This window comes from Cebidichthys violaceus, unplaced genomic scaffold (assembly GCF_023349555.1).
Source record: "Cebidichthys violaceus isolate CVI_PGR_0920_01 unplaced genomic scaffold, fCebVio1.0.p SCAF_19, whole genome shotgun sequence".
Taxonomy (NCBI): Eukaryota; Metazoa; Chordata; class Actinopteri; order Perciformes; family Stichaeidae; genus Cebidichthys; species Cebidichthys violaceus.
In genome coordinates this window covers 846,481-860,299 of record NW_027176361.1, presented here as the reverse complement: position 1 = coordinate 860,299, position 13,819 = coordinate 846,481, and the positions used below count along the sequence as shown (strand labels likewise).

The 13,819-nt window shown below is 37.8% G+C and overlaps 2 protein-coding genes across 3 annotated transcripts in view; one reads left to right on the top strand and one right to left on the bottom strand.

The window, feature by feature from the left end:
* LOC137874437 (programmed cell death 1 ligand 1-like) overlaps positions 1-1,245 on the top strand; it is a 2,757-nt gene extending 1,512 nt beyond the window's left edge. The window contains exons 2-3 of the mRNA XM_068713119.1: positions 1-228; positions 308-1,245. The exon at positions 1-228 is cut by the window's left edge and continues 126 nt beyond it. Coding sequence (XP_068569220.1) covers positions 1-228; positions 308-657 — 578 coding nt within the window. The 3' untranslated portion in view covers positions 658-1,245. The remainder of the gene's footprint in view (positions 229-307) is intronic.
* Positions 1,246-5,299: 4,054 nt separating this feature from the next.
* Positions 5,300-13,360, bottom strand: LOC137874421 (low affinity immunoglobulin gamma Fc region receptor II-like). Of its 2 annotated transcripts, none has more exons than XM_068713090.1 (9): positions 13,256-13,360; positions 12,344-12,379; positions 11,754-12,014; positions 11,438-11,677; positions 10,733-10,918; positions 10,322-10,423; positions 8,448-8,546; positions 6,872-6,970; positions 5,300-5,708 (listed from the first exon to the last, which is right to left on the bottom strand). In XM_068713090.1, the coding sequence occupies exons 1-9, from the start codon at positions 13,284-13,286 to the stop codon at positions 5,665-5,667; spliced, it is 1,098 nt and encodes a 365-aa protein (XP_068569191.1). In that variant the 5' UTR covers positions 13,287-13,360; the 3' UTR covers positions 5,300-5,664. The 2 variants fall into 2 exon arrangements, with proteins under 2 accessions (XP_068569191.1, XP_068569192.1); XM_068713091.1 differs by having other exon boundaries at positions 10,733-10,840.
* Positions 13,361-13,819: the final 459 nt, after the last annotated feature.

The following is a 13,819-nucleotide window of genomic DNA, read 5'->3' as shown; positions in this document are numbered from 1 at the left end:
ACTCCGATGGCCACTTTGATCCAGACCACCAAGACTCCACCTTTAAGGACCGGGTGGAGCTGGTGGACCCCCAGCTTAAAGGAGGAGACTTGTCTCTGCGTCTGAAGGACGTGACCCTCAACGACATCGGAACGTACAAGTGTTTGGTGGCAGCGGGAGATTCAAGACGCAGAAAGAGAGCCATCATCGAGGAAGAGCCGGTCAGAACCATCCAGCTGAAGGTTAAAGGTGAGTTAGAGGAGCTCAGAGTGGAGCAGGCTGTAGAGCAGTTTACATGACTAATGTGTGTTTTAATCTTCAAATTCAGCCAACACCATGAACGATGAGAACACCATGAATGATGAGAACACCATGAACGATGAGAACACCATGAATGATGAGAACACCATGAACGATAAGAACACCATGAACGATGAGAACACCATGAACGATAAGAACACCATGAACGATGAGAACACCATGAACGAACGCGTCCGTCGTTCTTTCGTTGGGTCAGCAGCAGGTTCTGTGTTGCTTCTTGGAGTCTTTGGAGTCGTTGTGATTCGTCGCCGAGTGTCCAAAACACATCTGGTCAAGAGATCAGATGAAGATGGAGCGGTGGACGATCAGTTCATCAAACACCCAGAAGACCTACAGAACCCTGAGTCTTCACCGTGAACCAGTAATCTCCCTGGTTGCTGTAACGATCAGTATAATCATGAATCTCACTGCTCTTCTTGGCTAAACTCCGCCCTAAAAATCAGGTGTTTGTCTTGTACTCTGTTTGTGTTTCATATGTCGGGTTCTTCATACATTCCTTCTACGATGTGAAATGTACTTTAGATTAGTAATACGAGGTCTCATATAAATATACACATGTATAATATATTTCCAGCTCATGAAAAGGATAAAGATAAACTGTGTGATTTATTAAACTCAGAGAATTACTGTTAAAAAATGTAAAACCAAATCAATGTCAGGGGAGTCTGGAGGATTATTTATGTATAATCTACAAAGTAGATCTGCATTAAATGTGGTTATGAAATAATGTGAACAAATCTTTAACAAGTACAGATTAGATGACAGCAGTTCATTATTTCATCTGAATCAACGAGTCAGAATGATGGAAGTTCATAATGAACTTTAAAAACACACAGAATGAATTTGAGGAATAACACTTAACTTTTGTGCAACTTGTTTTATTGTATTTGTGCATATTTTTATATTTTTTTACAGCAGCTCAAAATATTAAAAATATATTTTGTATTGATTGTTCAAAATGATTGAAATGTTCAAAGCACCTTTTGTTCAGAAGAGGAGCAGCTGCTGGTTTCCTTTGTGAAGAAGTGAAGCTGAAAGTAGAACCTGTTGGTACAGGTAAGTCACCTGGAGCACTGCCTGTTCACACAGGTGTGTCTACACACTGACAGACACACCTGTGTGAACAATGACAACACTCTTAAAAAGAATGTCCTCAATCTCTCTCAGAACAAAGACCAACATCAGTAAACAGACCAATTAGAGAAAAGGGTTTCTGGAGGACCTCAATGCATGCTGGGATATATAGGTATATATATGTAAATAACATCGGATTAGATTAATTAAACATAAACTATAAACTGTTCTATTTACACGAGTTAAGAATAAAGTCAACGACTACAGAACTCAAGTTAACAGGTCAACATTGAAGTGATCACAGTTTCATTTTCTACTTTTTTAGTGTGTTTCTACACACACACACACACACACACACACACACACACACACACACACACACACACACACACACACACACACACACACACACACACACACACAGTGAGGACTTGTGACTCTACATCCTGGTTCCTGGTGCTCTGTAGCTTTAAGTGTTGATGTGTAATGTGATCTCTCTTTGTAAAAGTAAGTTTACTAAAGTAAGACATAGTAAAAGATCAAAACAAGTATTATAAAGAATATTAAATAAGTACTCTGCTTGTCCAATCAGAGCGCTCAAATGGCTGCACGGGGGCGGGGTTTGACCAAGAAGAAGCAGTGAGATTCACGATAACATGTGAACCTTGACTCTCCTCCACGATTGTGTGGTTCAACCAATCACTTCTAAAAAATGTGAGATTTCTATAAATATTACAACGTACACAAAACTAACCCGACAGCCGAGAGATGTTATCACTGAGAGCCTTTATTCACCTTTATTCACTTGTATTTACCTTTATTCACCTTTATTCACTTGTATTTACCTTTATTCACCTTTATTCACTTGTATTTGCCTTTATTCACCTTTATTCACTTGTATTTACCTTTATTCACCTTTATTCACTTGTATTTACCTTTATTCACCTTTATTCACTTGTATTTGCCTTTATTCACCTTTATTCACTTGTATTTACCTTTATTCACCTTTATTCACTTGTATTTACCTTTATTCACCTTTATTTGCCTTTATTCACCTTTATTTACCTTTATTCACCTTTATTCACCTCTATTCACCTTTATTTGCCTTTATTCACCTTTATTCACCTTTATTTACCTTTATTCACTTTCATTCACCTTTTATTTTACCTCTATTCACTTTGATTTACCTCTATTCACCTCTATTCACCTCTATTCACCTCTATTCACCTTGATTTACCTATATTCACCTATATTCACCTTTATTGACCTTTATTCACTTTTATTCACTTTTGTTCACCTTTATTCACTTTTGTTCACCTTTATTTGCCTTTATTCACCTTCATTTACCTCTATTCACCTTTATTTGCCTCTATTCACCTTTATTTACCTTTATTCACTTTTATTCACCTTTATTTTACCTCTATTCACCTTTATTCACCTCTATTCACCTTTATTTTACCTCTATTCACCTTTATTCACCTCTATTCACCTTTATTTACCTCTATTCACTTTTATTCACTTTTATTCACCTTTATTCACCTTTATTTACCTTTATTTACCTTTATTCACTTTTATTCACCTTTATTCACCGCCTTAGACAGACATAGCTTTGTTTGAAATCAAATATCCTAAAATCAGGTGTTTGTCTCGTACTCTGTTTGTGTTTCATATGTCGGGTTCTTCATACATTTCTTCTACGATGTGAAATGTACTTTAGATTAGTAATACGAGGTCTCATATAAATATACACATGTATAATATATTTCCTGCTCATGAAAAGGATAAAGATAAACTGTGATTTATTAAACTCAGAGAATTACTGTTAAAAAATGTAAAACCAAATCAATCTCAGGGGAGTCTGGAGGATTATTTATGTATAATCTACAAAGTAGATCTGCATTAAATGTGGTTATGAAATAATGTGAACAAATCTTTAACAAGTACAGATTAGATGACAGCAGTTCATTATTTCATCTGAATCAACGAGTCAGAATGATGGAAGTTAATAATAAACTTTAAAAACACACAGAATGTATTTGAGGAATAACACTTAACTACTTAATTTGTGCTACTTTTACATATTCACTGTTTTTATTGATATTGTATTTGTGCATATTTTGTACAGCAGCTCAAAATATTAAAAACTCCTTTAATTTTCAGTTTAACGTCTCGCTGGCTGTGAGTCAACTGATGCATGGCTGTCTTCATGTTTTAAGTATGTGCTTTATGGGTGTGTCTTCTTCTTCTTCTTCTTCTTCTTGGAACACGGTGTGTGTGTCTTCTTCTTCTTCTAGAAGAGTCAACTAAGAAGAGTCGCGTTATCCATTGTCCGGAGAACGACTCAGGTTGTGTTCTTTACTTGAAGAATAAACTCTATTGCATCGAACTCTTCTTCAAAGATCATCAGGACACTAAGGTATTAAATATAGAATAAGAATAGAGAGGGTGAACAGTGGTTCAGACTTCATCAACTGGCCCGGTCTGAACTTCTCTCCATGACAATTTCTGCAGACTTCCTGCTGTGTGTTGAAGAGTTCTCAGTGAAGCTGCTGCACAATGGTCATAATTCATATCTAATAAATCAGCTTATAGCTGCACAAGTTCAACACATTATTCAAAATGTTTCAGCAGAGAAGACGACGCCCTGCAGCAGCACCAACATGTGAAAACACACAACATATGATGTAATGTAGAGACCAGTAGAGACCAGATAGAGACCAGTAGAGACCAGTAGAGACCAGTTAGAGACAAGATAGAGACCAGTAGAGACCAGTTAGAGACCAGTAGAGACCAGTTAGAGACCAGTAGAGACCAGTAGAGACCAGATGGAGACCAGATGGAGACCAGTTGGGGACCAGTTAGAGACAGGTGGCGTTGAAACACCGTCATGTTCCAGGTGGAGGTGTCCGTCCTCCCTTTACTCATCACTTCAGATCATGAGGTCATGTGGGCGGTTGTGAGGTCACATTCACACTTTGTCTTCTGCATCGTTTAATCAGAAGTTAAATGTCTTGTATCATCATTCAACTTCATTCCTCTTGTGACTGGATTGTTCTCCTCTAGTTCTAATATTAATTCTAATTGTGAACTCTTCCATGTTGTGACTATATTCTGCCTTCTTTTGTCTTTGAGTGTTTGATGTGGAATATCAGTGTTCTGCAGCTGCACTGCATCATGGGAGTTTGGATCACTGAGCATGCTCAGTGTGTTGCTGTCAGGGTGTTTACCTGAGAACAGTGGAGATGCAGTACAACTAAACACCACGAGGTGGCAGACTGTTAACAGAGGGGAAGTACGGTCCTCATAGACACGATGATTTATTCCACAGTATGAATACAGAACAAAGCAGGTTCTGATGATGCAGATGTTTCTCAAACTGTTTCCTGTCAGACATGCAGAGACTTTAACAAAGCTGCTGAGCTGGTGGATGTGAACCTTTATTGATGCTGTTAGGACACAACGTGTCACCACAGAGCTGTTTGACAGCTGGGACTCGGCCGTATTAATAACTGTGACTCGACTGTGACTCGACTGTGTCATTCGTGTCTTCAGATGACAGGTCACATAAAGAGACGTCTCTAAAGAAACATGCTTCCTTGTTGCCTCTCTCCTCACGTCTTCAGTGAGACGGAGGAAGAGAATCGAGACGTGTCCATGGACGACTGAAGTACGTTTTTGAGAAGTCTTGAAAAGATAAAAGCAGTCTGTTGTAAAACTAATATTCCTGCTTTCTACTTCTAAACTTCACAGACTGCAGAATAAAACCCTAAAGACACACAGACTGTTTGTGAGTTGTGTGAATCTCAAACCGCTGGATGAACTTCATGCTGTTTATAGTCTGCGGTGAGTCGGTTAGCCACAACCAACCAGAACAAGTCAAACGTTCCACCCGTCAGCTCTGAGAAACCCACATCACACGAGCAAAAACGACTAACAACGTTTATTGATCCTGCAGAGAAGCATCAAAATACAATATAAATAACAATATGATGTATAAATATCTGTGTTCAGGAGAAATACATGTTGCTGTTCCTACTGAAAAACTTATGGAGGGAAAAAATAAGTAATTAAATATATTATTTTAATCTTTAGTTTTACTTTTTGAACAAAAAAAACATAAATATGCTGTAAATTTGAGTTGTTTGTCTCAACAAATAATAAACATGTACTGAGGTGTGAGGACCAGTTACACCTGGCTGGACTTCACTGGTGTCACTGGTGTCACTGGTTGGACTGGTGGGACTGGTTGGACTGGTTGGACTGGTGGGACTGGTTGGACTGGTGGGATGTCTACCTCAGTGAAGAGTAGAGGACGTCTGGATCTGGTGGAAGCTCTGAACACAAACAAGTTCAAACAATATGAGAACAGAATCTGTTGTTCTAAATTATCTAATTCTATAAACAGGAAAATATATTTCTTTGGGCCAAATGATTTATTAACGTTAACTGTAGATCTGCTGTTAATGTGTGTTCAGTGCTAAGCTAACGACAGAATTAGATCATTTTGTCTTAATTATTAGCATAACATTTTGTAATTTGAGGTTGTTGTTTTTTTAAAATGTAATTTAAAGTCGGTTTGCATTAATATTAGTCCGTTTGTTGACATGTCAGGTCACATCTTTAACTCCTCGGGCTGAAGGGCTAATATATTAGCATGCTAACGTTTATAGCTAATATCTACAAACCTTCAGTATTTTGTTTGGCTCGCTCGTAGTTTGTTTTTAAATACAGTCCAACATGGTTGTTTATTTGCAGCAGCATTTACTAAACACCATTTCCCATGAGCCCACAGACCATCACGGGCTAAACATCACGTTTAGTCAAGGAAATATTTAAAACTATGTATGCAAAACATAGTGTCTGCGGTGAATGTACTGCAGTAAAAAGTAAAATATTTCTTTCAGAAATGTAGACAAAGTATCAGAAAATGGAAATATAATATAATAGGGAAAAATGAACAGCTTTGGTGGGTTAGTTTAGACGTGTCTTTAACAATAAACATTAAAATTAAAAGACAGTTTCCCTTCAAAGTAATTTACTGTCAAAAAAAGTGCAACATGATTTTATTTTTGGGTTATTTGTTAAAACAAACTCTTTGATGTTTATTACAGCAGTAATGAATAATTACCCTTAAAATATATAAATTAAATATATACTGTATATATATCTGATAATTCATACAAAGTATGTCAACATTAAATTAAAGACAATGCAGTGATGGATAATAATAATATTTCTTTGTTTTACTAACTATAACTGGTTTAAAGATCTTTACTTTTAGTTTTTCTGAGCTTACATCTCGATTACCAACATCTATTTAAAGGAATAGTTTAAATTCTCTTCTTCTTTCTGAGCATGAGAAGATCAATATCTCAGTCTCATGTCAGTGTGGTCAGTACGGAGCCGGAGTCAAGGCGTGGTTAGCTTAGCTTACCATAAAGACTGGAGGCAGGGGGAGCAGCTAGCGTGGTTCAAAGAGAAGGAAGAGCAGCTGTACCTCTCGTTCTGTTTGATTTGATGTCTCCGATGACTATTTGTCCATAAGTGACGTCTTCTGTTTGTCTCACTGCTGAGTACACTGCAGCTGGATCACTCTCTGGGGAATACATACACACTGCATTACTGCAGGTTCTACCTTTCTATATCATGTGCAATACTACCTTTTAATATCATGTGCAATACTACCATTTAATATCATGTGCAATACTACCATTTAATATCATGTGCAATACTACCATTTAATATCATGTGCAATACTACCTTTTAATATCATGTGCAATACTACCATTTAATATCATGTGCAATACTACCATTTACTATCATGTGCAATACTACCTTTCTATGTCATGTGCAATACTACCATTTAATATCATGTGCAATACTACCTTTTACTATCATGTGCAATACTACCATTTAATATCATGTGCAATACTACCATTTACTATCATGTGCAATACTACCTTTCTATGTCATGTGCAATACTACCATTTAATATCATGTGCAATACTACCTTTTACTATCATGTGCAATACTACCTTTTAATATCATGTGCAATACTACCATTTAATATCATGTGCAATACTACCTTTTACTATCATGTGCAATACTACCTTTTAATATCATGTGCAATACTACCTTTTAATATCATGTGCAATACTACCATTTACTATCATGTGCAATACTACCTTTTAATATCATGTGCAATACTACCATTTAATATCATGTGCAATACTACCTTTTAATATCATGTGCAATACTACCTTTTAATATCATGTGCAATACTACCATTTAATATCATGTGCAATACTACCTTTTAATATCATGTGCAATACTACCATTTAATATCATGTGCAATACTACCATTTAATATCATGTGCAATACTACCTTTTAATATCATGTGCAATACTACCTTTTAATATCATGTGCAATACTACCTTTTTATTACTTTGTTTAATGCCATTTCTATTCTAGTTTACTTATTTTATCAAATAAGTAAGTTTACTGTTTATAAACTTCATATTTTCAATGTTTTTTTCTGATCTATATCTCTGGCTAGAGAATTTCCTTCGGGATGAATAAAGTTCAATCTTGTCTTCGTATTGTTTGTGTATCTGGTCTTCATGATTGTAGACCAGATATAGTTTGAGGGTGTTTATCAGAAACAGGAAGCTGGACGACCACGAGGACGCTCGCTTCGATTAAAACAATTCAGCACTTTTTACCACAAGTTTCAAACCGGACAAATGCAGGAACATGTTCACACCAGTTCAGAGGAATCAACAGGAGGGCGTTGCTGCTGTGGTTTTAAAAGCAGAGTTAAAAAGTATATATATATATATATATATATATATATATATATATATATACTAATATTTGTAATAGTCAGTTTGAGATGCAGAAGTATATTTGTCTGTTGAGTACATCGCCACTTTTATATTCTGCCTCAAATCTGAATTTGACGGAAAATCGTCCCCAACAAAGTCCTGTTTGTTTGACAGATGTGAACAGAAACAGATGTGAACAGATGTTTCTGCTGTTGGTCCTCAATGGAGACGCATAAGAGCCGCTGTACCTCTCGTCCTGTTTGATTTGATGTCTCCGATGACTATTTGTCCATAAGTGACGTCTTCTGTTCGTCTCACTGCTGAGTACACTGCAGCTGGATCACTCTCTGGGGAATACATACAGGTTACATTAATGCAGGTACTACTACTGATACCAGTACTGCTAGTATATCGACTGCTGCTAATACAAAGTACAAAAATAATTCAGAAGCATTTAGTAAACTCTTACTACAATCAATAATACCTATTTTCTCACAGTATAAGAAAAAGGTAGAATGAAATATTGCTACATTTTTGCAGCAAATATTAGAATAAAGCTTCAAAGTGAAGTCAATGTTTAGACATTTCTGCTGCTGTGAAAGATGAAAAGTGACCCATCAGATGTGAAGGGAAGTTAAGGCCACAGAGCTGACAGCTTTAATCAAGATAAGTCGACACGTTGACTTGTCGACTCTTCAGGATGTCACACAAACTGCACAGTTATTAACACTTTAAATTTAAATATGACATCCATAGAATAGAATATGTTGGTGTCACAGAAATGAGAACATGTGAATCAACATGGAAAAAGAGTTAGACTTTAGACTAGGTTTATAGTTAGGACTGGTTCAGGTTTATCGTTAGGACTGGTTCAGGTTTATCGTTAGGACTGGTTCAGGTTTATAGTTAGGACTGGTTCAGGTTTATAGTTAGGACTGGTTCAGGTTTATCGTTAGGGCTGGTTCAGGTTTATAGTTAGTACTGGTTCAAGTTTATCGTTAGGACTGGTTCAGGTTTATAGTTAGAGCTGGTTCAGGTTTATAGTTAGGGCTGGTTCAGGTTTATCGTTAGTACTGGTTCAGGTTTATCGTTAGGACTGGTTCAGGTTTATAGTTAGTACTGGTTCAGGTTTATCGTTAGGACTGGTTCAGGTTTATAGTTAGGACTGGTTCAGGTTTATAGTTAGAGCTGGTTCAGGTTTATAGTTAGGGCTGGTTCAGGTTTATAGTTAGTACTGGTTCAGGTTTATCGTTAGGACTGGTTCAGGTTTATAGTTAGTACTGGTTCAGGTTTATCGTTAGGACTGGTTCAGGTTTATAGTTAGGACTGGTTCAGGTTTATCGTTAGGACTGGTTCAGGTTTATCGTTAGGACTGGTTCAGGTTTATCGTTAGGACTGGTTCAGGTTTATAGTTAGGACTGGTTCAGGTTTATCGTTAGGACTGGTTCAGGTTTATCGTTAGGACTGGTTCAGGTTTATAGTTAGGACTGGCTCAGGTTTGCCTTGGACCAGCCTCTAGATATGGTGCTATAGGTCTAGACTGCTGGAGGACTTCCTAGGATGCACTAAGCTCTTCTCTCTCCTCCTCTTCCTCTGTATGTATTCATGTTCCATTAATGCTCATTAATAATTTGACGTCTACAAATCAATAACAGTGTTTGAGTAAAACGCATTCCTCATTTGTAGATATGTTGTTTGTGATCTGAATACAGAGAAGTGTGATTCTGCACATTGATGCCTTCTTAATATTAACTCTTTGTTTCATCAACAGTCCTGCTGACATGTTTTACTCAGAAAGAGGAAACTAGATGACCACAGTGTTGTTGGCTTCTGTTAACCACAAGGTACAAAACATTCTCACATGCAAAGCACAACGCCTGAAATAGACCTCCTACTGTCTGAAGGTTTAGGGACTACAAACAAACATACATTTTACATTAATATGTACAGTATCTGGATGAAAAGCCTTTCTAAAAATGCTCTTTATCCAAATTGTCCTCTCAACGTCTAAAATTCCAATCAGTCCTCACGAGGATATAAAAACAAGAACACACACACACACACACACACACACACACAGTACCATCGAGTCCTCTAAAACAATCAATAAGAGCATCTTTACCTCTGCTCCGTCTGATTGGCTGTTGCAGCTTACGGGATACTATGACATCACTGTATGTGATGTCATCTGTGACGTCATCACCTCCGACTTCTACTGCGGCAGCTGAAATGAGCCAAAATAATAAATAAATATCAATCAATTTATTCACGAAAGACAAACGGAAATTAGATTTTGATGATCTTCAATATCAAACTTCCTCTGCTGAGGAAGATCATGTGACATGGTCAAAAGCTCCTGGACATACTCAATGGACCTCGTGGTGAGATGGTCCTGATGGAGGTTTCACCTCAGGAAACAGTTTGTAATTATTTGAACATTAAACCTTTAACTGTTTATAGAAATGAGAACGTCAACAGTGAAATGTGATGTTTAATCATAATTCATCTTTTGTTGTTGTTGTTTGAGTCTAACCTTCAGGTTTCCGATGGATGCACCGTCTCACCAGTAGAACCAGTAGAACCAGTAGAACCAGGACACCGAAAGATAAAAGAGCAAGACACCAGGGTCGGAGAAAAGAATCTAAGAGAGAGGGGGGTGAGGAAGAGGAGGGAGGACCAGAGGAAGAGGAGGGTGTAGGAGGTGTAGTGGTGGGTTTCTCTAAAATAAACAAAACATATATAAATATATTTAATAGCACAGACATAAAAGATGAATGGATAACAGGCTCACCACTTTCACTGCTCCTCTTCTAATAATGTGTCTCATAAAACCATAGAAATAGAATAAGAGTAGAACATTCAAATATGGCGGCCATTTTTATGTGTACCGATGTCGTAGCGACCGTTCTAGCGGGCTAACTTCAGCATGAACGTAAGTCTCTTTAACGACTAAAACCATCGGCGGAGTCGTAACGTTACGAAGCGTCAATAGAACCAGTGGAGCATTAAAGCATTGGTGGAGTTAGCCAGCTAGCTAGCTAACAGCCAGCTAGCTAGCTAACAGGCAGACAGCTGGCTAGTTAGCTGCCATGCTACGTCCACCATGCTTTAATGCTACACTAGGTCTCGGTGCTCGATTACCTTTAAGGTATCGAACAAAATGACTTAATACAAAGTATCTAAACTCATTAAAGAACACAAGACAAGGTCACTCAAGAGTTACCTTTCACCTCCTCACCTGTGACGGACAGCCAGCTGGGTGGAGACTCTCCATCACTCATGGTACACCTGTAGAGGCCTTCATCAGACCTGGAGACACGCTGGATGGTCATGAGACCTTCAGGCTCAGTCCCGATGAAGGATCCATCTTTAGAGAAACCAGCTGAGAGGTCGGAGGACGTCTTCGTCCTACAGGACAGAGTGACGTCACGTCCCTCCATCACAGGGAGGACGGGACTCTGCAGGATCACCGGTCCATCTGAACACAGAGACAAAGTCCAGTTCATCCGTTCACACACAGCTTCATCAACACTGACTCCACAGTCTGATCTTACCAGAGACGCTGATGTTGATGCTGTTACTGGTTCCTCCCTCTCTGGACTCACACCAGTAGACTCCACTGTGCCAAAGAAACATGTAGCTGATGTTACAGGAAGAACCAGCTGTTTGTCCCCATCCATCTCCACACTGAGTCCTGGTTTCTCTGGTTGTGTTTCTCCTCACAGTCCATCCAGAGGGGTCGTCCTCCTCACAGCTCAGAGAGACAGATCCTCCTTTGAAGACCTGAGAGCTGCTGAGACTCACAGTGAGACGAGCTGAGAGGGAAAAGAGGACAGAAAACATGGTTAAGATTTGATCTTTATCCACATTCCTCATATTTCTACTTTCTACCTGCTGCACATATCGTGTCAAACTGGAAACATTACAAACTAACATGGGATGTTCACGACCCAAGAGGAGCCTGAGAAAACACAATATTTAATTTAACTTTACTTTACTTATTGAATGACTTAACGTTTTCATTACGAGCAGCTTTATCTTTGCACGTGATCTTCAGTGTTTGACTTCATGTTTGATTGTGTTCATGAACGGTTTCTCTCCTCACACACCGTCCTGAACACTCAGACAATAACTGTTCACTGACCCTGGTCTGTTGAGCAGCTCAGCAGTGAGGTCACAACTGAGGAGAGAGACGACAGCGTGAGTTAGTTTGAGGTTTTACTGTCGACAGAGAAACTGAGAGAAAATTCAAAGTGAATTTCAAACAACTGTGTTATTCCACCAAGGAGGCACTTAGTTCAGAGCAGCTTGTATCCACAGGAAGGAAGTATATCATCATATAAATAATGGTCAAATAAATACCTAGGGTGCATTTCAAAGTTGGAGAAGAATGCATCATTTTGAATAAAGGTCAGTTTAATTTGTCCAGACATGCAGAAGCTTTAAAATGTAAGAATCACCACCAAGATCTGATAAACGTTGAACCGACGGAATAATTCATATGAATGATGACCAAGTACACTCAGATGATATACTGTTAGAATTCAAACTACTACTTTGTGTTCTTTGCTGCCATAACGACCAAATAGAGTTTTTTGTCAGCTAACTATATAATATAATATATAATAATATATATAATATAATATAATATATAATATAATAAATAATAATATATATAATATAATATAATATATAATATAATAAATAATAATATATATAATATAATATAATATATAATATAATAAATAATAATATATATAATATAATATAATATATAATATAATAAATAATAATATGTATAATATAATATATTCTGCTGGCTTTACACGGACTCGTTTTGCCAAAACAACGTTTACATTTATGAAACATAACGAATGAAAATGTAATAGAATAGATAATGAAATATAAATAAAGGACATTCACTGATCTCTGGAGACGAGCTCACACACACACACACACACACACACACACACACACACACACACACACACACACACACACACACACACACACACACACACACACACACACACACACATATTTGAGTTAGACTTACCCAGCAGCTGATGTAAAGAGGATTCCTGCATCTTCAGTTGTTTTGTGTGAGAGCAGCACTTTGAGGTCCACAGCACACCTCCTTCCTCTTTATCTGTCTGCTGTAGTTTTGAGGGTTTTTCGACCGAGCAGTTGGCAGGAAATGGACTTTTTTTTGTTTTCATGTATTCGTACGTCAGAAAGTCACACATTTCAGCCAGACGGACACACAGACAAATGCATTCTCACCTCCAGTCTGTGAGTAACCTGCATGTCTTTGGACTGTGAGAAACCAGACGGAAGGAACTTCAAAAGGCTGCTTCAGACCCAGACCTGTGTCCTTATAACAGTCTATCTTTGGTTCCTGTGCCAAGTGTCCATGTTATGACAGTAACAATGTCCTCGCGTAGGACAGGACCCTGAATCAGGATCACAGTGGTCTTCATGTTCTAGCTGCAGAAACAATCACAATCATGTCTCTTGAATTGACTCGAATGGAAATCAGCAGCATTGAGTTGAAGCTCACAGAGAGTGTTGGCTAAAATAAATGCTGTTTCAGCTTGTGAGAGTCAGAGGGGTACTAGTA